General features: G+C 42.2%; 1 protein-coding gene across 7 annotated transcripts in view; it reads left to right on the top strand.

The window, feature by feature from the left end:
- Positions 1–24,429, top strand: part of AFF3 (ALF transcription elongation factor 3) — a 729,890-nt gene that overhangs the window by 689,370 nt on the left and 16,091 nt on the right. For all 7 annotated transcript variants that reach the window (XM_066377560.1, XM_066377559.1, XM_066377558.1 and 4 more), the window contains 2 exons: positions 15,524–15,587; positions 19,222–19,358. In XM_066377560.1, coding sequence (XP_066233657.1) covers positions 15,524–15,587; positions 19,222–19,358 — 201 coding nt within the window. The remainder of the gene's footprint in view (positions 1–15,523; positions 15,588–19,221; positions 19,359–24,429) is intronic.

Here is a 24,429-nt window from a genome sequence, read left to right as displayed (position 1 = left end):
TGTATTCTTCTTTTCCCTGGCTGCCTTGAGAATTTTTTCTTTGCCATTGGTTTGTACCAATTTCATTTTGATGTGCCTTGGAGTAGGTTTGTTGGGGTTAAGAAAACTCGAGTTCTGTTTGCTTCTTGAATTTGAGGCTTTAGTTCTTTCCACAGGCTTGGGAAGTTCTCATCTATTATTTGTTTGAGTATGTTCTCCATTCCATTTTCTCTCTCTTCTCTCTCTGATATACCTATTATTCTTATGTTATTCTTTTTGATGGAGTCAGATAATTCCTGTAGGGCTATCTCATTTTTTTAAATTTTAGAGTCTCTTTCTTCTTCTCTCTGTTGTGCCTCAAGTTGCTTGTCTTCTATTTCACTAATCCTACCTTATCTGCCCTCTTCTATTAGCTAAGCTTGTTACCTCGTTTTTCAGCTCATGAATTCAGTTTTTCATCTCTGTTTGATTTGTTTTTATAGTTTGAATTTCCTTGGAAATATATTCTTTGTGTTCATTGAGTTGTTTTCTGAGCTCCCTAAATTGCCTTTCTGTGTTTTCTTGTATATCTCTGAGTATTTTTAAGATTTCTATTTTAAATTCTCTGTCGTTTAACTCCCAGGTTTCCAATATATTAAATTTTTTCTCCATAGATTTTTCCTCATCTATCTGTGTTACCTCTCTTTCTTTTGTATCCATGATATTTATTTTTTTCTTCCTTAATGGCATCTGAGGGTGGTTTTGTTGATAGTATTAATGAGATTTAATAAAGAATAAAAAGTTAAAAAAAATAAAAATAGGAGTGACGTCACGGAAATGGCGCCGTGAGCAGCGCGTCCGACAGATCTCCCCAAAATCTCAACAAATTTATCAACTAGAAACAGAAAAATTTATCCTCGGAGCATTCCGGAGTTCCACACACACACTGAAAGCAAAAGGACTATTGCCGAGGAGGGAGTACACCTGTGGTGAGTCAACCCACACGTGCAGCTGCCCGCCCACACTCGGGGAACGGCAGCCTGGGCACTGGCGGCCGCCGCTGCATGCCCTGAGAAACCGCGTGCGCGCCCCGCCCCCCCCCCCCCCCGTGCCGTGGTCCGGAGAGTCCCCGGCCACTGGCGTGCTGAGAAACCGCGCGCGCCCCGTGCCGTGGTCCAGAGAGTCTCCGGCCACTGGCGTGCTGAGAAACCGCGCACACGCCCCGAGCCATGGTCCGGGAGGGGCACCAAGGCTGTCTTTCCTTGTCAGGAGATTCTCTCCGTGGACGGGGCACCTCACCCAGCCATTCAAGCTAACAATCAAGCGTTGGGGGAAGGGGCGCGCAGGCAGCCTGAAATACTTTCTGGAGCACAGCTGTGGATCCAATCACTGAAATTAGCTTAACCCACGAAATCTACGCACCCACGGGGCTCTAATTGATAAGATCTCTCCCAGTTCAGTGATCCAAGACAAGAGGCGTGATATTTTTCAGTGCCTTTCGCTAAAAGGGCGGGGGCAACTTCTGATTGACAGAGCCTCCATATTCAAGGATATACCTAACAAGAGGGACTTGGCAGATATTAAGATCCATAAAGCAAGCAGCGACTAGTGCTTCTTCTTCCCAGCCAAAACAGGCTACCAAGTGTGGAAAGCCTGGGTTGAGTGGTCCAACTGAATGCTAGGCGCTGAACAGTCACCTTGACAACAATTGACTCCCAGCCCCACCTGATTACGCTGGAGGCTCTGACTGCCAGAGCCTTACCCAGAACCTTGTGCTGAGTGAGGATAGAGTGGGGATTTCCCAGCTCTTTGAGACTCTTACTCCCCAGACAGAAGCAGTGGCAGCCTCATAGCTGGATCACCAGGCTGCTAATTCAGGAAGGGGAGACTAGGAAAGAGACTCCAGGAAAGCAAACTCTCTCATTGTTGGACTCTGCAAACGCCAACAAGCCTTGACTACCAGCGAGACTAAAGCCAGTTATATGACATTGCCATAGAATCCCATCAACTGCAAATTCCTACCTAAGAGTGACACAGGGGCAGAACCTGGGGTACAGAGTCACCGACCAGGAAGAGGGAGAGAAAAGAAAAAAGGAAGAAGTTAACCTCTCAAAATCAAGAAAAATCCACAGACTTTATAACTTGTTCCACTAATTCTTTGTTGTTGTTTCTTTCTTCTATCTTATTGCCTTTATTATTATTTCTATTTCTTCTACCTTGGTCCTTTTACTCTCTGCCCATCTTATGCTACCCTTTTCTTGAACTACACTACCCATGAGTGTTACATTTTATTTCTTTTCTTCATCCTAACTCTCCTTTAGGGTTACACTCCAAAACCCTTAACTCTCACTCTCTTCCCTTTTGTTTTTTTTTCCTTTCCTTTTTTTCTTCCTTTGTTTCTCTCTTATTCTTATATTTTCATTTCTATTCATTTCTTCTTTTCTCATTTTACTTTTCCTCCCATTTATGCCTCAATCGCGAACACATTATTTAATTTGGGACTCAAGTTTTTTTGGTTTTTTTTTTTGTTCTTTTTCTTCTTCTTCTGCTTTTGTTCTTGGTTTTCCTTTATTTGTTTGTTTTTGTGGCATTTTGGGCACTTTTTACATTGCTTTTTAACTCACTAGCATTCCTCTGAACCCAAAGTCTCCATTGTATTTAGTCTTCGCTCCACTTAATACAACAGATTTTTACTTATTATTTTTATTTTTATTTTTTTCTTCTTTATTGTTTTTTTTCTCCTTTTTTCTGTTTCCCTCTTATCCCTCTCATTATATCTCTTAGTCGACCATCACTTACAAGCAAATCATTTTATGCTTGTCTAAGATTTTCTCCTTTTTTTTTTTTTTGTATTTAGTAGGTCCCTACTCCCTTTTTTGCCCCTTGAACTCTTCACCCCAAATCAGGCCCTCCATTATAGGCAGTTTTTGTTCCATTTAGCATAATATAATTCACAGGTCATCACAATATTTCCCTAAGGAGGTGAGAGGAGGGGAAGAGAAGAAAGAAAAAAGGGGGAAATAATAAATTATTACTTTTTTTTTGTGGAGTGTTTTCCTTTCTTCTTTTTCTTTTTTTTTTTCTTTTCTTTCTTTTCCTTTTTATTTTTTATTAATTCTAATTAACACTATCAACAAGACCACCTTCAGATGCCAATAAGAAAAAGGAAATCGAACATTATGGATACAAAAGACAGAGAGGTAACACAAATAGATGTGGAAAAATCTATGGAGAAAAGATTTAACATATTGGAAGCCTTGGAGCCAAATGACAGAGAATTTAAAATAGAAATCTTAAAAATACTCAGAGATATACAAGAAAACACAGAAAGGCAATTTAGGGAAATCAGAAAACAACTCAATGATCACAAAGAATATATTACCAAGGAAATTGAAACTATAAAAACAAATCAAACAGAAATGAAAAACTCAATTCAAAAAAATAAAAAATCGAAAAGTTGTTTTTTTTAATTAATAATTAAAGAAAAATTAAATTAAATTAAAATTTAAAAAAAAGGAAATTATTCCCCCCCTCCTTTTTTCCTCTCCTCTCCCCCTCTTTCTTGAGAAAATCTTGTGGTGAACTATGAGTTATATTGTACTAAATAGAACAATGATTGTAATGTAGGGCCTGAATTGGGGAGAAGTAATAAAGGGGCAAAAGGGGGGGGGGGTTATGGACCCACGAAAAGCAAATAAGGAAAAAATTTGGGTCAAGAATAAAATGATTTGCTTTCAGGCATTGGTTGACTAAGAGTTATGATGAGAGGAATAAGAGGGAAACAGGAAAATGTGGGGACAAATTAAAAAATTACTATTGTATTTAGTGGAACAAGAACTAGATAAAATAGAGAGCCAGGGATAGGAGCACTGCTAGTGAGTTAAAAAGGTGAAGTAAAAAACCCCCAAAATGCCACAAACATAAGTTTGAGTCCCAGATAAGATAATTTGTTTGTTATTGAGGTTTGAATGAGAAGAGACATAAAGGAGAAAGGAAGAAACTAATATAGAGGGAGAAAAGAAAGAGAAAGAAAGAGAAAAAAAGAGGGAACCACTAAAGGAAGAAAAAAGAAAAAAGAGGAGAGAGAGAGAGTTAAGGGTTTTGGAGTGCAACCCTCATAGAGAGAAAGGAAGAGGAAAGAAAAGATAATGGGTGATGTAACACTTATGGGTAGTGTAGTTCAAGGAGAGGAGAGAGTAAGACCGGCAGAGAGTTAAATGACCAAATTGGAGGAGGAAAAAAAAAAATCAAGAATGAAGATAAGAGAAACAAACAAACAAATATAATAAAATGGGATAGGTTATAAAGTCTGCGGAGTATTCTTGATTTTGAGAGTTTATCTTCTTGCTTTTTATTTTCTCTCCCTCTTCCTGGTCGGTGACTCTGTACCCCGGGTTCTGCCCCTTTGGCACGCTCAGGTAGAGGTTTGCAGTTGATAAGTCTCTATGGCAATGTCATGTATTGTGCTTCAGTCTCGTTGGCAGTCGAGGCTCATTAGCATTTGTAGGCTTCAACAGTGAGAGAGTCCGTGTTCCTGGAGCCTCTCTCCTAGTCTTTCCTTCCTCAATTAGTAGCTTGATAATCCAGCTATGGGGTTGCTGCTGCCTCTGCCTGGATAGTAAGAGGCTCAAAGAGCCGGAAACTCCCCACTCTATTCCTACTCAGCACAGTGCTCTGGGTAAGGCTCAGTCAGTCAGAGCTGCTAGCATAATCAGGCGGGGCTTCCGCCCACTCAAAGACCTCTGGCTCTGCCACTCTATCTGGTAACACGGGCGGGCGCCCACTCCTGGGGCGCTTGGAGGAAACTCGCTCACTATCTGTGCGCAGACCAGGATATCAGGCCAGCAGTCTCACACTCTGAGTGAAATCCCCGCCTGCACGGAAAAGTTCCAGCGTTGGAATTGGCTCTTGCTCCCTCCCCGTGCGCGGCTTTTTCAGGGCACTGGGGGGCCTGGAGATTCCACTTTTGGCCCACACAAAGGCCCCTGACTCTGCCCCTCTGTAGGATGACACGTGCGCCCACTCCTGAGGCACTCGGAGGAATCTCTCGCCCACTATCTGCGTGCGCCGACCAGGAGATCGGGGAAAATGGCTGCCCCACTTGTCTTTCTTTGTCTGGGTTTGGCGCGAGAGTTATCTTGTACTGACTGGGTTGCCACAGGCACAGTTTTTCCTCGGCTTGGATCTCTGTGCCACCGCCTGGTTCGGCTGTTTGTGCCGCGGCCTGGATCTATTCACCCCCTTTGCCCGCCTTAGTTTCTATATTCTCAGTTCCCAGTGAAAGCTGCCCTATTTAGGTTAGTGAGGAAGGCGGGGCATTTCTTACTCCCTATTTCCTTCAGGGTTTGATTATATATTTAGCCATTTTTTCGCTCGACCATACCTTCGGGTGTATTGCGAAACATCTGGAGGCTCCAAGGATAGGTTTTTCTGTTTCTGGTTGAAGATCTTGTTGAGCTTTGGGGGAGATTTATTGGTATCGCTTCCTACTGCGCCATTACTCTGACGTCATCTCCAGTAATTATACTTTGATCTGCAGTTTCTTTTTTTTTTTCTTTTTTTTTCTGAAGCTGGAAACGGGGAGAGACAGTCAGACAAACTCCCCCCATGCGCCCCACCAGGATCCACCCGGCACGCCCACCAGGGGCAATGCTCTGCCCACCAGGGGGCAATGCTCTGCCCCTCCGGGGCGTCTCTCTGCTGCGACCAGAGCCACTCTAGCGCCTGGGGCAGAGGCCAAGGAGCCATCCCCAGCGTCCGGGCCATCTTTGCTCCAATGGAGCCTTGGCTGCAGGAGGGGAAGAGAGAGACAGAGAGGAAGGAGGGGGTGGGAGTGGAGAAGCAAATGGGCACTTCTCCTATGTGCCCTGGCCGGGAATCGAACCCGGGTCCCCCGCACACCAGGCCAATGCTCTACCGCTGAGCCAACCGGCCAGGGCCTGATCTGCAGTTTCTTGAGCTATTTATACAAGAAGATGTTTCTCAATATATCCAGGCTGTAGCTAATATAATTTTGTCACTATGTGTATCAATGAAGAGGCTGTTATGTGTTCTTCCCATTAGCAATATGTATAATTTTCTAGCTGACAGCTACAATAAAACTGCTTCTCCTTTTATGGATATATATATAATAGAATAAAATAGTATTCTTACATATCCATCACAGGGAGAGATGTGATGTTCCAGTTGCCCTGTATCCCAGCTGATTTAAAATCCATAACAGTGAAATTAACATTTAACTCAAACAGCCACTCAACCTCTGAACTAAGAGAGTCCTGGGAAGATTCTTCAAACTTGAAAAATAGAAATAAGCATTGTGTCTCCCTTAAAACAATAGAAGAGATTGTCCCTTCAAAGATCAGTCGGCAAGGAAATACCTAACATTGTGTGAAATGTCCGTCCCCCACCCCGGTTCAGTTGGTATGTACTGCACTTACTAAGTGCCTGGCACGTGGTGGGAAGAAGCTAGGGCACAGATTAATCAACTCTCAGTAATTTATTCAGGGCAGAGGGAGGCACATGCGCCATGTCAGCTCCCCTGCAGCAGCCTCCGTGACAGGTGAGGCCTGACTCCGGTGACTTTTCATGACTTCCAACTCAAGGTGTCAACAGTGAAATGACCAAAGAAGGACCACCAGTAGAAGAAAAGAGCAAGAGAGTTAGCACTGAGATAATAGAGTTGATGGAGATCCAGTTATAGTGATCCAGAGAGCAACAGATTGCTACCCTGTCATTTAATTTTTAAAGCTTCATTATAGCTTTTCTAAAAAGTAAATTCTTTCTTTTGTGTTATAAATACGTATTAATGGTTGAATAAACAAGGAATCCAGTGGGTGCTCAGTGACAAGTGTTGAATGAAACTTGCTGAATTAGACTACCATTCCCAGGGGGTAATGCCTGCATATTTTTTCTTTTTTTCATGAATGTAAGGAATCTACAAGCAGGTAAATTTAAATTCAGGGGCTTCCTGGTTCCTTTTTCTTTGTTACTTACCAATTTAAACAGGCACCAGTTTGTGCCTTCAGGATATAAATGGACCTGAACAGAAAAACACTCATTTTTAAAATGTGATCCAGGTCCTGGCAAGCTAGGTTAAGAGTGACATTGGGGTACACCAAGATGAGGGTTCGATCTCTGGTCGGGGCACACACAGGAAGCGACCAGCGAACCACAACTAAAGTGGAACAACAAATGAGTGCTTCTCTCTCTCTCTTTCCCCCACACTCTTTCCCTCCTTCCCTCTCCCTGCCCCCTTCCTTCTTCTCTCTCTAAAATCAATCAGTCGCCTACCTGTGGTGGCGCAGTGGATCAAGCATCAACCTGGAATGCTGAGGTTGCCGGTTTGAAACCCTGGGCTTGCCCGGTCAAGGCACATATGGGAGTTGATGCTTCCTGCTCCTCCCCCCTTCTCTCTCTCTCTCTGTCTCTCTTCTCTAAAATGAATAAATAAATAAAAATTAAAATCAAGCAGTCAATTAAAAAATGTGACCCAGGTCAGCTTGTTCTGTGTAAATTTCAGGTTCAGATTGATAGCAGTGTGACTGCACCTCCTCCATTGACATTTAGCCATGCATGACATTCACTACCTGACTGCCACATTTTTAAGGGGATACTGGAGTAATTATCAAACTTTTGTTTAAAAAAATAAGAATTTACGTCAGTGAGTGACAGCACCTTAATTCAACTCAAAGCCTAAAAGCTGAAGTGCAAAGCCAGGAGCTGTAAGTTACCTGGTATCATAACTAGTGACAGGGACGTTCTTGGCCAGGGAAAATTGAGAGAGAACAACTGTGTCATGGGAGCCTCGCTACAGAAGTCCTGGGCAGAACTGAGCAGTGACATGCTTGGCAGGGACATCCAGCCCCTCTTCCCAGCAGCCATATTGCTGCATTGGGAAGCCAGACTGCCTGCTGCTCCCTGAGCAACGTGCTGTCTCTTACCCACATTTCACAGGGAAGTCAGTCACGATCATCACATCACATTCAGCTACACAGCCAAATGTCCCATCTGTCTTATAGCACCAACAACAGCAGCCCAGCTCCTTAAAGCTCCCAACATTGAGAACAGACACTCCCTCAGCCCCAGGGTGCTGGAGGCCATGGCATGTAAAATGTGGCTGGTGAGGAAGGAGAGGGCCTTGGCATTTGTAATGTAATTATGCTCTGCCGTCTGGTAGCTGAAAAGATTTTAATTCTATGGAGAATGGGAAGATTCCTTTGTGTAAAAGGTCGGATCTCTTACAGCATGATTTAGTCCAGGGAAACTACTGACATCTGTGAGTAGACAATATGACATCAAGAACCAAGTGCTCCATGGCCCTGGCTGGTTTGCTCAGTGGTAGAGTGTCGGCCTGGCATGCAGGAGTCCCAGGTTCAATTCCCGGCCAGGGCACACAGGAGAAGCGCCCATCTGCTTCTCCACCCCTCCCCCTCTCCTTCCTCTCTGTCTCTCTCTTCCCCTCCCGCAGCCGAGGCTCCATTGGAGCAAAGATTGCCCGGGCACTGAGGATGGCTCTGTGGCCTCTGCCTCAGGTGCTAGGATGGCTCTGGATGCAACAGAGCGACGCCCCAGAGGGGCAGAGCATCGCCCCCTGGTGGGCATGCCGGGTGGATCCCGGTGGGGTGCATGCAGGAGTCTGTCTGACTGCCTCCCCGTTTCCAGCTTCGGAAAAATGAAAACAAAACAAAACAAAACAAAAAGACCAGGTGCTCCTACGCAGGCTTGCCATGACCAGTCCTCTTCTCTGAGGGTCTCCCCTGCTCAGTAGCTTCACAGCTGGGCCCCGTCTTTCCTGATGGTCCACCTTTCTGTTCTTCACACAAAATGGTTTCTGTTACACAATCCCTGTCTCTCAGCAACTCCTTATTTTGTTCTTACCAAACCAGAGAGAGAGGAGGAAAAAAGGGATTAGGTTGGGGGAGAGGGGGGCAAAGACTCCAGATCCCCCTATTTGAAATCTTACCTTTCTGATCATTTTAAGGGTTTTGTAAAATTATTTTATTTTTAATGTCACACCAGAGAACAACAATCAAATTGATGAGTTTCCATTTCACCAAAAGTTGCTTTTTAAAATTTTTATTTATTGATTTGAGAGAGAGGGAGACATCAATTTGTTGTTCTACGTATTTATGCATTCATTGGTTGATTCTTGTATGGGCCTGTAAAGCCAGTAGCCATGGCCACTATCACAGCCGCCTGGCTCTTGCAGGTTTGCATTTGATCCTGACAGACGGTAATGAAACAACAGAGCCAAAAACTGGTGGGCCATTTTCCTTTATTCTAGACTCGCACTCGGCAAGCGAGTAAAAACAAACACACTGGGCTCCAAAACCCACTCATTCAGCGCTCACAAAGCTACTGACTCATCCGAGTTTCCTAGAATCAAAGGCTTCCACCTACCTCTTCAGTCTTATTCACCTCTGTTCCCAATCTCCTTCTCCTTCACCATTCTGCCATTTTGGCTGCTTCCTCCATGTGGCCTCCCTACCTTGCTACATCATGGGCTCTTCCTCTCTACAAGAACATGGTCACTCTCTCCCAAAATGGCCTCCTAGCTCCTTTTAAAATTTTCCCCAGGGACAACCCCCTCCTCCAGCACACACACATTAGCATAACCAAACCCCTTCCCAAGCAAGAAAGGCAATAGCTGTATCACATGAGGGCAGCAGCCATCTTTAACAAGCAGAGTGAGAAAAGATAGCTTATCTTTCCAACAGGGCCCTAACCAGGGATCGAACCTGCAACCTTGGTGTATGGAGATAATGCTCTAACCAGCTGAGCTACCCAGCCAGGGCTGAAAGTCCCTTTTGATTAAATGGCAGAACCCTGCTGCACTCTGCCTGTTGTGTCCTGGAACACACATGCTGTGTGCTGTGCATAGCCCAGAGAAACAGTCGTTTGCAAGGTCCTGTAGCCTGTAAGGGACACAATGAATGATTGCTGGTGCTTCTCGGAGGCCATGTTCCCAGGACTCTGGGGTCCCAGCCAACACCGAAGTTACAGAAACAAAAGCTGCACTTGAATCCTTGCTTCCTAAATGCAGTTTGCCTGCTTCCCTCAGAAAGAACTCATAAAGCCAACACTAGCACCCAAAGTAGCTGATTGTGAAGTGCCCTCATCAATAGTGTCACTTAGTGCATCAAAATACCATATATCTCCTCAAAAAAACTGAAAATAGAACTACCTTATGACCCAGCAATCCCTCTACTGGGTATATATCCCAAAAACTCAGAAACATTGATACGTAAAGACACATGCAGCCCCATGTTTATTGCAGCATTGTTCACAGTGGCCAGGACATGGAAACAACCAAAAAGCCCATCAATAGATGACTGGATAAAGAAGATGTGGCACATATACACTATGGAATACTACTCAGCCATAAGAAATGATGACATCGGAACATTTACAGCAAAATGGTGGGATCTTGATAACATGATACGAAGCGAAATAAGTAAATCAGAAAAAACCAGGAACTGTATTATTCCATATGTAGGTGGGACATAATAGTGAAACTAAGAGACATTGATAAGAGTGTGGTGGTTACAGGGGGGAGGGGGGAATGGGAGAGGGAAAGGGGGTGGGGAGGGGCACAAAGAAAACAAGATAGAAGGTGACAGAGGACAATCTGACTTTGGGTGGTGGGTATGCAACATAATTGAACGACAAGATAACCTGGACTTGTTATCTTTGAATATGTATCCTGATTTATTGATGTCACCCCATTAAAAAAATAAAATTATTATAAAAAAAAAAAATACCATATATCCCATGTATAAGATACACCCTTTTTCTAAAAATTTGAGGTCAAAAAACTGAATGCATCTTATACAGTGGTTGTAGTTTTTTTTATTTGCATTTCCCGTTTTTTTGCGAGATGAGGAGTTGTATGAACTTTATGATGAATAAAACTTGAGTTCAATAACTTTATATAATACATTTTTTTTTCAAATTTCGGGCCCCCAAATTAACATGCGTCTTATACATGGGGAAATAAGGTAATTACTTCCTTTTTTTTCCATTACAATTAACATTTAATATTAGTTTCAGGTGCACAGCATAGTGGTTAGACATTTATTTAATTTGCAAAGTGATCCCCCTGATAATTCAAGTACCCACCTGGCATCATACATAGTTCTTAGAATATTATTGATTATATCTCCTGTGCTGTACTTCACATCCCTATGACTGTTTTATAACTATTAATTTGTACTTCTTAGTCCCTTTACCTATTTCACCCAGGCCTCCAACCCCTCTCCCATCTGACAACCCTGACATATTATTCTTTGTGAATAATGTATCTCAAAACTTAGGACACTGTGACATCTCTGGAGCTTATCAAATGACAAGCTGATGGGATGTCAGATGATGAATTCATTTGATATGTAGTTGCCTGTTTGTCTGATTTGGATTTCAAGTTCCCTAAGGAAATTATTCAGATTTGTGCTGTGCCCAAGACCCTGTTTGTTCAAAAGTTGAGTTCTTATGCCTGCCGGGTTTCACAGAGCAGGCTGGTTCTGCCGGGAGGGGGGGGGGTATTTCACAGAGGTGGGAATTATAGAGAGAAGTCTGCCAGCCTCTCCATGGGAGACCATTCAGCTCGGATCTCAGCCACAAAGGAGAACAAAGAGCAAGGTTGCTTCAACCCTCCTGAACTTGGAGAAACATTGGGGTAGCTGACACCAGGTGCTCAGAGCTAAGCTTGTGTATTTATAGGTGGGGATGGTGGGAGGGTGAGCAGAAGAAAAGCAAAAGGAAACTTTCCCTTTGGATCAAGTGCTCAGATTGTTTTCCCTGCTGAGAGCTCTTATAACAAAGATACATGTGGTGAAGCTTTGCCTTTTTAGATCACTCAAGCCCCATTTCTGAAGAGTCCAAGATACAGTTACATATATAATGTTCAATTGAATTTTTATTAGGTTTGCTTATGTGTTCTCATAAAATGCCATCACTGAGAAACAATGCAAAGAATGTTAGTATCTAAACAAAAAACTCTATGTTTTCCATGTAAAAAATAGATTTGATGATAGATCTTTTTGAACATGGAGGCAATTACATTTCATGTTAGTACCTTTGCCATGTTATATTCCATAACTTCACGACAGTGACAGCAATTTTGTTTTCCTATAGACTTGCATATTGCTATTGGAGTGATGCCTTCAGGATAGCGTACATCCTCTGCAGCACTGCCTTTGGTCCCCTTGCCTTTCTAATGATCTGGTCTAGGAGTGGGGCACAAAAAATTGCGTAAAAGGAGAAAATGGTCCAATCATCAGGCAGTCTTCTGTGAACCAATGTAATGAGCCCTCCATTATATGCAAAGATGAGAATTCTAACTAGTGTGTTTATAAATAGCCTCTGGATGGTACATGTCTTCAGCATTGCAGGTTACTGTCCTTGTTGCTGTGATAGTCAGAAAATTAGATGTGGCACTTATCCACACACACTATAGTGAGAATTTGTGACTCAGGCTTCCTATCAGATTTAAAAACACATTCATATCCTGCATGTAAAAAACAGCATTGATTAAGGACCCTGTATTAGGAATTAGGAGCCACTGCCATCCATAAGGGAAACTTAGAAGGTTTGTAAAGACTAAGATGTCATAGCTTATTATCAAGAGAATCCTTTCATGAAAACAAAACACATTTAGAATGACGATCTGTTAGCAACAAAACCTATCAAACAGGGCAAGAAAAAAAGTGACCAAACCCATATACTGGAGTGTAGAGCAGATGATGATGTGGAGAATTTCAGGTTGCCATGGAGACATTCTCTGGCTCATTGGCTATGTGGCTGCCATCGGAAGCCACTACTTTCTTCTAAGCTCAAAATGAATTCAGTACTACTTAAGAGGGATTCATCTACCTTCTCCCATTTGCCTGAAATGACAGGGTCAGAAAGATCAAAGAGGCCTCCAGCATTGTCCCTGCGGACGTGCTCCAGCTGCAGAGCTGTATGTAGGCCACAACTACAGCCAGGGCAGTGCGGAGCGGAATTAAATGCCCAGAAGCATGGTACAAACAAGAGGTGGCATCTCAGATTAGGAAAGAAAGATATGAGTGTGACCAAAGTTAACAGGACAATAAAACTTGGGGGACAGGTGACATTTGCTCATAGTAGGCACTCAGTGAAGGAGCAGAGAGAAGAGTATCCCAGGTAAGAGAAGGGGAATGTGCAGAGCTTCTCAGACAAGGATGACATGTTAACAAGACAGTGAGGAGACAGCCCCTGTGGTCATGTGTCGTGGTGAGTAAAGGACAGTTGGGTGAGATTACTGGAGGCCTGAACTGAGATGGCATGTGAATAGTGTGGCGATGTAATAAAGGCCATATTTTACAAATATTGGTCAAGGGTTGAGGTCCAGGGCAGGTTAGAGGGGAGTGAAACTATAATCCAAGAGAGGTGATGGAAGCCTGGATTCTGTGGTGCATATTTCATTGAAAAGAAAAAAATGTTTATAAGGAAGCATTCATAGCAGTTGGTAATAGGAGAAATAGATGAAAACACCTGGACCCCCCTCTTGAACAAATGGGCTTGAGGACCCCATCTGAAGTTCAGAAGTGTGATCTGGAATTGGGCTACAAGTGGGGTCTGCTCTCCACTTTGGAGCGTGAAGGAAAAGAAAACCCAAAAATAGTGCAGAGGGTTTTCAGGCAGTGAAGCTACTCTATGATACTATAATGGTGGACAGATGTCACTATACAATTGTCAGACCCATAGAATGCACACCAAGAGTGAAGCTAATATACACTGTGGGCTGTGGGTGATAATGACATATCAGTATAGGTTCATTGATTGTAACGAGTATACCACTGTGGTGGGAGGTGTTGATGGTGAAGGGAAGCTGTGGGTGTGTGAGGCAGGGCATGTGTGGGAACCCTCTGTATGCTCTACTTCCTGTGTGCCTAAGAGCTCTAAAAAAGTAAAGTAAGTCCATTAAAAACTACCACCAATAAAAATAATGTAAATTGCCAGAATTGGAGTCTAAGACCAAACAATCAATATGTGTTCAAAGGTCACTTTGGGAACAGGAAGGAAAGCCACCATGGAAAGGCCACTAAAGCCATTCAAATGGAAGAAATATGGACATCTAGGGAGTTCATTAGAGAAACCAGAGACAGTAGGAACAGGGCCTCCCAGAGAAGGAAAGGCAGGCTTCCCCCTCCAGGGCAGACCACCCAGGGGAATGTACATCTGAGGCCCGAGTGGCAGGAGGAGTGGTGAAGGGCTGATAGCCAGAAATGGGAGTTTAATTATGTGCATTAAGGAAATCCTGCAACTGTGTTCCTTCTTTCTTTCTGAAGTTAAATATTCCCAGCCTGGTACCACAGTCCTGACAATATTTTATAGGGAAGTAGACAGAAAACCAACACTTCTGTGAGTGTGACCTGTGACCTAAAACTATTTGCTGTGACCCCAGTTTGTTCATCTGTTTGTTTGTTTGATTGATTGATTAAAACCATTAAGATGAGGATAATAGTTTTGGTATATAGTGGTATTGGCAACATGATATTCATAGTTTTTTTAAGCATTTTCACCTAATTTACAGTAAGGAAAAAGACCCATTAGAATCTGAAAGAAGGCAGTTCAAAATAAGCATGTAACATTAGGTTAAACATTCTGTGGTTAATTTCACTACTTATATCTTACCTCCCTTGCGGGGAGTCCCGGCTTGTATTGGATATTCATAAGCAGGACAAGTTTATTGATTACATGAACACCCACAATACAAAAAAAAAGTTTAGATTGATGTCACCTCAAGTATTCAAATTTTTAAAAATCTATCAAATTAAGCATTTAAAGGTACCATCTGATGAGTACCTTAGTGTTACTTGAAGTTATTACACACACTCCGATCAGTCTCTGAATAAATTACCTTTGTCTCCCAGCAGAGTCAATGCTGGCCAGAGTTATTGTTTTAATGAAGCACATGTCTGCTGTTAATATTTACCAAATAGCTAATCAGAGCTCTAGAGAATACATACCACGTTTGCATTGTTACGAGGTAGACATCATTTTACAATTAACTTCATTATAACTGGAATGTAATCCTATAGCATTACCTTCTTCTGTTTCTCGTGGTGAAGCTTAATTATACATAGGTACCTATCACTCTAGATACCATTTATGGCACTGATTTTTATAAGTATACATAAATATATCCATGTATAGACATCCATACAATTATTATGAGGTATATTTGCAATCTTTACATTAAAATGCAATTGTCTTGTCTAAATATCAGTGAAATAAGATTTTTTTACTTGTTTTCTTAACCATGCAATAAAAAACCTGATTCACACATTAGGCACTGGGGGACCACATTAAAATCACTGTAGTATAGGTGATCAGCATACGCTGTGTTCTGAATTGTTAACTTAAACAAAATATAATTGTGATAGTTTACATATGAGCAGTAATTTGGAAATCCAAAAAGTACCTGATTCCCTATTAAGTGGAGTTTTGAAATGGTGATTTAAGTTTGAGCAAAAGCAAGGTATATTTTCAAAAGATCTGGCCCTTGTGCAGTAGTGACATCTGGCATCATCTCCTCCCCTTGCAGGCCACGCAGTGTGGACTATTTTATGCAAGAAGCCAAGCGAATGAAGCATAAAGCAGATGCAATGGTGAGTTCCCTTTCTTTCCAGATACGTTCTTCCAAATTATGTGTGTGCTGTACCTTCATCACTGAGGCGATGTAGCTGAAGTAATTATAAAATCTATTACAGGGATGGCTGGGTCCATTAAATGGAGGAATGTTTATATAATCAAGTGCTCATAGCCCAATAAATTATGACTTCAACCAATAATGTCTGACTGGGAGAAAGCCCTATATAAATGAATATTTTCATTTTTTCCTAAGGTTTGAATAGTAACCAGAGGCAGTGGACTCAGTGGGTGGCATGTTTTTTTTCTTTAAAAATAAAATCTAGGTTTGCATTTTTCTGTCTTGTTAGCCCAGCCAACCTTTGGCTTGGTTCCAGGACCTAATTCCTTTTCAGAAAGACTCAGGCACTTCATGTATATCTGCTGAAATGAATACTTCTCAAACTGTACAACACAGAAACTATGATACTGCACAGAAGACTCTAAAGTCACCATGATTCGATATTTACAAAAAAATAACTTTTCTTACTTGGATAATCACCAGTTTTGGAAAGTTTGAAGCTTTTTAGGCATTAGTTTTGGGGTTTTTTTTAACTGTTGTTTTTTGGGTTTTTTTTTTTTTAAGAAAAGCTATATGATAACCATATGGTTATTGCATCTTGAGGCCTTGTTGAAGAGAACTCTTCCCGCCCCCCAGAAAAGCCAGTTCAGTTCCCTGCCAGCATTTGTAGCTGAGAGTGGGTCCTGGAGGTGGAAATGGTATTTCCAGTGCCTTCACCGTATTGTTCCGGCATTGAAGGTGTCTGACCACATGGCTCTCCTCTCCCAATGCTACTGATGTTGCCCAGCAAATATTAATGTGTATGAAGATCACTGCCTAGGTACACCAATGTACAGGGAAATAACCAGAGTATTGGGAAATAGAGAAGGTACAGTTCTTGCCCTCACAGTCCCACAGTGAAGTGTTCTGGTCACCTGAAGAAGCTGAAGCATGGTCACTGTTGGAGAAGAGCATCACATTTAATGCAGAATGAAAATTGCCGGGCTCACCCAAGGGTTACCAGTATTATTCATTCAGTGTCATCTTGCCCACCCTGATACTGCACCAGCCAGGCTAGTCCCCTGCCAGCCTCTAAAGCCAACCTTGCTTGTGCCAGCCAGCAGGCCTTCACATTCACACGAACTAGCACATTCGCTCTCATGCACACTCACACTTTCAGCAGGCTCCCGATCCTTTCCTTCCTGTGTCACTTCATGTCTCCTCCCCGAGGCCCCTCACCTCTGCAGCCCCGGCTCTGCTCCTCCCACTATGTCATGTGCATTTGACTCCTCGTTTTGCATTTTCAATTAATCACAGACTTCCTTGTATTAGTTACTGTCTTGTGGTGTTCCTGGAAGGAAATTGTGCATTTCAAGTGAACATAGTACAGAACTGGGTGCTTCAGAAAATATTAACTGGATGAAATGACTTCCTTAATCTCAAGGTCTTGCCAAGAAATATTGCTTGTTAGCCTATTAGGATTATAAGCTGTTTAAAAATTAGACTTGCTAGCAAGGGAGCATTTTGCTTTACATGTCTGTTTTCTAAGGTATCATTATGAAGAAGAATTTTTTAGAGGCTAGACTTATACAGTGTGTCCGTAAAGTCATGGTGCACTTTTGACAGGTCACAGGAAAGCAACAAAAGATGATAGAAATGTGAAACCTGCACCAAATAAAAGGAAAACTCTCCCAGTTTTCATACCTATTCAGTGCAGTTTGATATGGGCTCACACACAGATTTTTTAGGGCTCCTTAGATAGCTGTCCCGTACAGCCTCTACAGACTCGTCACTGACTGATGGCCTACCAGAACGAGGTTTCTCCACCAAACTGCCGTTTTCCTTTAATTGCTTATCCCACCAAGTAATATTATTCCTATGTGGTGGCGCTTCGTTATAAACGCGCCAATATTCACGTTGCACTTTGGTCACAGATTCAAATTTAGCGAGCCACAGAACACACTGAACTTTCCTCTGTACCGTCCACATCTCGACTGGCATGGCTGTGGGCTGCTCCGCTGTATACACAGTGTTACGTCATCATCTGCGCATGCGCACATGCTGCCACATCATCCTACAGAAACTGGGAGGGTTTTCCTTTTATTTGGTTTTAGATTTCACATTTCTATCATCTTTTGTTGCTTTCCTGTGACCGGTTAAAAGTGCACCATGACTTTACGGACACACTGTATTAGTAATTAGAGTATTTGTGTAATTCTGTTTTGATTGATGAATGAATATGGGGGTCCTCGGGTTACAAAAGTCTCAACATACAACATTTCCAGTTTATGATGCTCACTCCCATAAAAACTTAAAAAATTGATATGTGAGTGTTTCTACTTACACCATTGGCATCGTACTTATTATGGACTGCGTGGGCAACTAATTTGGTTGTATGCATTGGAAGAATACACAATAATCTTTTTCTGTGGCTTAGTTGTGTTTTTATGCCAGTGGTCAGCAAACTCATTAGTCAGCAGAGCCAAATATCAACAGTACAATGATTGAAATTTCTTTTGAGAGCCAAATTTTTTAAACTTAAACTATATAGGTAGGTACATTCCTTATCGAGGTAGCGCCTGCATGTGGTATTTTGTGGATGAGCCACACTCAGGGGGCCAAAGAGCCGCATGTGGCTCACAAGCCGTGGTTTGCCAACCAGGGTTCTAGATTATGATTTTACAACTATGTTAGGATAGGTAAGTGACTTAGGTGAGGGTGTGTTTCTACTTACACCAAAATCCGGGTTATGTCACTGTCGTAGGAACGGAACTGTGTTGTAACCCGAGGAACCCCTGTATTTGAAAACTGGAGAGATTATGCATTCAAATCTAAAATATGTAATTTTACACAGAGAGTAACAATGTATAGAACCAGGAACTTGATGTGTAATACAATTTAAATTTGTAAGATCCTAAGAATGTAAAGCTTACTCTTGCTTGTTGTGGGGAAACAGTAACATCAGTTTAGACAACCTCATATAATCCAAACAATGGTTTTTATTAAATTTTAACTGATCTCATTTTAGCTAAGCTGAAATATTGCCTTGAGTTTTATCTCCTCTCCTCTCCTCTCCTCACTTTCACCCTTAAATGAGGTCCTAACTATTAAAGAAATAACTAACATACACACATACACTAGGAGGAAAGCATGGCAAACATGACAGATAACATAAGACAATAACCAAGGCCATGAGTCATCAAGGTTGGAGTCTGCACAGAAAGTATGAACACTCTCATATGGAATGAGGCCCACCAGCTTTGCTGTATGTTTAGCACAGCACAGGGAACAAGGACTGCAGTTGCCAACCTGTTAGGGGTTAGAAAGAGGAAAACAGAAAGTAGAGTAACTGAAGTTCTGGGGAGTTCTGATTGGCAGTTGTTATATGGATTTGGTACAGTTCTGTCCGTAACCATTCACTCACCCTAAACCAGTGGCGATTTATGAAGATATCTAGAAAAGGAAGTATCCTGTTTATTTTTTTTCCTCTCAGCTCCATTCACAGGATTTTAGAACTCAAAAGCTGAGTTTCTCAAATACAATGTATAAACTAATGACAAATTTGTTTAAAAAACTCTACTTAAGGAAGACACTGTGTTAACTCTGTTGATCAGGTGGAAAAGTTTGGAAAGGCTTTGAACTACGCTGAAGCAGCCTTGTCCTTCATTGAGTGTGGAAATGCAATGGAACAGGGCCCAATGGAATCTAAGTCTCCTTACACAATGTATTCGGAAACAGTGGAGCTCATCAGGTAGGTGCTGTTGTGCTTTACTGCTGCAGGGGCAGGGAGTGGTGTAAGATTTTGCACAACACTTTCACACCTCTTACTTCCTTGGCTCTCTTTGGGAGTAAGGCAGGGCAGCTCCTTATTGCTGTAGGAAGGAAGCTAAGTCTAAGTGAGATATGAATGCCTACTTCACTAAGCCAGGCAATGGCAGATTTTTAACTCATTTTTACCTCTTTGTTGCTTTTTGAAATTCTGGTTAATGTTCATGTAATCTCAATTCTAATTCCATCAGTAATGATCCAGAAGTATTTAATGAAAGGAAAGAAGATTCAGGGGGACTTTAGGAAATGAAAATTTATCATGTGATATACTATCTCAGAGGCTCTGGCATTGCTCTACTGTAAGGCTTAGGAAATGAGCATCATGGTCCTGGCCAGTCTGCTCAGCGGTAGAGCATCAACCCGGCATGTGGAAGTCCTAGGTTTGATTCCCAGTCAGGACACAAAGAAGAGGTGACCATCTGCTTCTCCCTTCTCCCCCACCCCATCTCTCTTTCTCTCTCTTTCTTTCTCCTCCCTCCTGCAGCCATGGCTCAAATGGTTAGAGCAAGTTGGCCCCAGGCACTAAGGATGGCTCTGTCAAGCCTCCTCCCCAAGCATTACAAGTAGTTCAGTTGTGAGTAGCCCCAGATGGGAAGAGCATTGGCCTTAGGCAGGGGTTGCTGGGTAGATCCCAGTCAGGGTGCATGCAGGAGTCTGTCTCTGTATCTCCCCTCCTCTCACTTGGAAAAAGAAGGGAAAAAAAATGAGCATCATTCCCTAACCCGTGTTAAGACATGTAATGTGAACAGAAGCAGGGTTTCTGATGGGGGCACATCAAAGGATTGTTGGAGATGTTTAACTTCCATGATGGAGACCTGGGAGTCCTCATCCTTATCATCTTCATAGTGAACCATTAAGGGAATTTCATCCGTTAACCCTACTGAGAACCTTTGTCATATGATTTATGTTTTCAGCCAGTTCAGCTTCTTTGGATAACGTCTAATACCCAAAACTAACAGAAACAAAAACCTCACTGGGTGGACACAGTAGTAGTCCAGAGGAGATGACAGAGGATGGAATCAATGAACAGGAAATAGAATTTACCCAATCATAGTAACTAAGAGAAAATAGACTGAAAAAATGGATAGAGCCCCAAGCACACTGACAACAGATCTAACATATTGTTGCAGTCCCAAGGAAGGCAAGGAAGACAATAGGACTGAAAAGTATCTGAAGAAGTATCTGAATAGCTAAAACTTGCCAAATTTGACAAAAGACATAAACCTGTAAGTTCCAGAAGCTGAGAAAAATCCAAATACAATAAAACCTAAGAAATACGTGAAGACATGTCATAACTACATATTTGAAAAGTGAAAACAAAGAAAAACAGACCCTGAAAGCAACCAAAGAGAAATAATATGTTACCTGCAAGGGAACAATCAGTTCAGATGACAACAGACAACACATCTGAAACCATGGAAGCCAGGAGAAAAAGGCATGCTTTTCAAGTGCTAAAAGAAGAACAAAATTATCAAAACAGTGAATTTTGGATTCAGTGAAACTTTTATTTTTCAGGAATAAAGAGAAAATAAATATCATACATTCCTAAACTAAGGAAAACTCACCCTTACAAGTTAGAGTTAGCTAAAGGAAGTTCTTCAAACAGAAAGGAGATTTTAATTAGTGATTATGTTTTCTTACATTTTTTTATTTATTTATTCATTTTTTAGAGAGGAGAGAGAGAGAAAGGGGGGAGGAGCAGGAAGCATCAACTCTTATATGTGCCTTGACCAGACAAGTACAGGGTTTTGAACCAGCAACCTCAGTGTTCCAGGTCAACACTTTATCCACTGCACCACCACAGGTCAAGCCAGAAAGGAGATTTTTAAAAAAGGAATCTTAGAGCATCAGGAAAGAAGAAAGAGCAACAGAAAAAGAGAAATAACTATCCCCATGAGTCTTATAAATTAAATTTTATGATTGAAACAAAAATTATACCACCATCTGATATTCAAGACGTTATTTAAAAGTAGAGAAAGTAAAAGGACCTAAATAAAAATAAGACATTTCCATACTTCACCCAAACTGGAGAATGTTGATATTAGTAAATTATGATGTCACATATGTATATTGTAAATCCAGAACAACCAGTATGAAAACTGGGCAAAGAGATACACAGGAAAACACTCTACGCCTGCATACTGTGGAGATAGTATAATAATAGTATCATTTCTTGAGCAATTTACAACAAGCCACCCATTACGCCAAGAGCTTTAAAGATATGATCTCAGTTAGTTATTACAACAATCCTATCTGATTAATGGTATTAGTCTCACTTGATAAATAAGGACATGGAGGTTTACAGATGTTAGTTTGTCTAAGGTCTCACAACTAATAAATGTTTGCTGGGCTTTGAACCCAGGACTCCCTGACCATTCCACATACTACCTTAGCTCTCTCAAAGCATCCATAAGTAATTTGGAATATTGTTGGAAAAATGGCCAGAGTGCCAGAAAATGCGTGTGATTAACTAAAATTCTCAAAAGCCACTAGTTGTGCATGCAGGACACTTAGAGTACTGTCAAAGTTAATGTTCCATCACAACGAGAAAGGGGTAAATCCAGGCATTCTTCTGAGTATGGGAATGGATGGGGTTTATTTTCTGGAGATTGTCCTGGAAAGATTGAACTTTGCCTCTATCTTGTCAGCCATTCAGTCATAAAACAAAATTTGGAAAAATGGACATGCACCATATATATGGAGAGTGCTTGAAATGGTGTCACTTTCAACCATCTGTACCATTTGAACTTGTATTGCTAAAGGGCAGAAAGTAGCTAGATGGTCATAAAAGTCATTTTGTTCTTGTCATCACAATATAATGCTGCAGAAAAAATGAGACGGCATCAGCTAGCGTTTAAGAAAGAATTATCTGCAAGCACTGAAAAGCTAAGTACTGTGCAGAGAGAAACTCCATCATAGAGGATGTTCTATTGTTAATAAGAAAGCTTGTTTTAAAAAAATGTCTTTGGATGGTATCCAAGGTGGTGGCTGAGTAGGTAGAAGCTATGCTCACCTCCTCCCAGGATCAAACATGAATTACAACTAAAATATAGATCCATCAATTTGAAAAACCAACTAAAGACTAGCTGTACAGAAGTTATAACCAAGGACTTACAGAAGAAGCTGCATCAAGACTGGTAAGAAGTGCAGAGACACAAAAAGGGCTGGCCCCACTCCCACACACAGCAGCTGAGATCCCGGAGGGATATCTCAGCTGCAGAGGTTCCTTTGAAGAGCTTGGAGTCTCAGCTCCATGCCGGTCTCCCCAGCCCAGAGCATCAAAGCCAGGAAGAGGCACCCACATAACATAGGGTTGTAAAAATCAACAGGCTTCTGTCTGCCAGGGAGAAATGGGAGTCTGCTAGAGACAAAGGCATACTCTTAAAGGGACAACACACAAAATCTCATTCATAGTCACTCACCCTGAGCTCTGGCAGAGAGAGGGTGAATCACAGAGGCAGATTTAACTGAGGGGGTACACTGGATGCGTACCTTGGACCCCAACTTCTGAAGGGCTCTTCAAAACCCCAACTTTATACTTTTTTCTAATGACACCAAGTTTGGTTTCATATGCGCATTTTTAATATTAATAGTACATAATATTTTTATTTATTTAAAAATATGGTTAATGTGTATCCTGTCTCTTTTTTTTAAGGGGCCCAATATTTTCTTCTGTGCCCGGGGCCTCAACAGACCTTAATCTGCGTCTGATAGAGCATACTAGAGTCACATGAAAAGACTGGGGTTTGTAGCTCTGGGGAGAAAGCTGAAGGAACAGATGCCAAGATCCCTGTGCTAAGTCCCTCTCCCACACCACAGGTGCCATCTTTCTTGGGTGGAGCACTCCAGTGCAACGTCAGCCTATAAGAAAGCAAGAGCCCACCCTCTGGACCCTCTGTTGCCCCACCCAACGGAGCTCACACCCTGCCAGGAATCAGCTACATGGGCAGGGGTGTACAGACCTGGGAAGACGAAGAGGATTTCAGTGACAAAGTTGTGTGGCTCTGGGGTCAGGCTCATCCCTCCTTCCACCAAACCTGACCAGCACTCCCCCCCACAGAAGATATACTAGCCCCACTCTTCCATCTCCCAGCACCCCTGCCAGCTGAGCTCCTGGCAGAATCTGGGACAAACTGAGTTGTGTGGATCTAGGATGGGGCCGTTTGCATGCCCAACCAATGCAGAGCCTTCCCTTCACACAGCCAAATCTTGGTCTGTTTGGGCCTGATAAACTCTGCTGGCCTTACCTTGATGATTTTCTGAGACCCTGCCCCTCCACAAAGTTCTACATGCACCCAGTGGGTGGCAGCTAGACTTGATATACATTGGGGCTTTTGCTAAATGGCCTTAGACCCAGCACTGGGACTGCAATAGAACTTGTATCAATCTGGCAAACACTACTCACCCCTATCTGTGCCTCACAGAGAACCTTCCTCATGCAACTCGAGTACCACCAGAGGCTCTTTCAGTTACTAAGCCTAACAGGCAGCCATTAGGAGGAAGCAGGGACAGGCAGATCTCTGGGTATGTTGGACCTTTTGCTGACCTGCCCCTGGACTCAATGCTGGGGGAAGCCAGTCTTGATGCACAGCTTTGTCTTTCCCACATACACCCAGCAGAGGCAACCACCACTGTGGATCACTTTATATAATTACAAACAGGTTGCCCAAGGCCAGTCACTAACAACATCTGACATTGACCTGTATCCAGAGTCCCTTTCAAGAGGCCCCAGAACCAACACACCCAATGGACAGCTTCAGACAACATCAGAGCAGAATCCGGTTAGTTTCATAAGCAGCAGATCCAAAGGCATTATCTAGGATAGACCACATGTTAGAACACAAAACAAGTCTCAATAAGTTTAAGAAGACTGAAATCATATCAAGCATCTTCTCTGACCATAATGGTATAAAACTAGAAATCAATCACAAGAAAAAAAAACCCTGAAAAACACACAAAGATATGGGACCTAAATAACATGTTAGTAAACAGTG

Source organism: Saccopteryx leptura, chromosome 3 (assembly GCF_036850995.1).
Source record: "Saccopteryx leptura isolate mSacLep1 chromosome 3, mSacLep1_pri_phased_curated, whole genome shotgun sequence".
NCBI lineage: Eukaryota > Metazoa > Chordata > Mammalia > Chiroptera > Emballonuridae > Saccopteryx > Saccopteryx leptura.
Note: the sequence above shows the minus strand (reverse complement) of the source record. Positions and strands in the feature narration are given on the sequence as shown.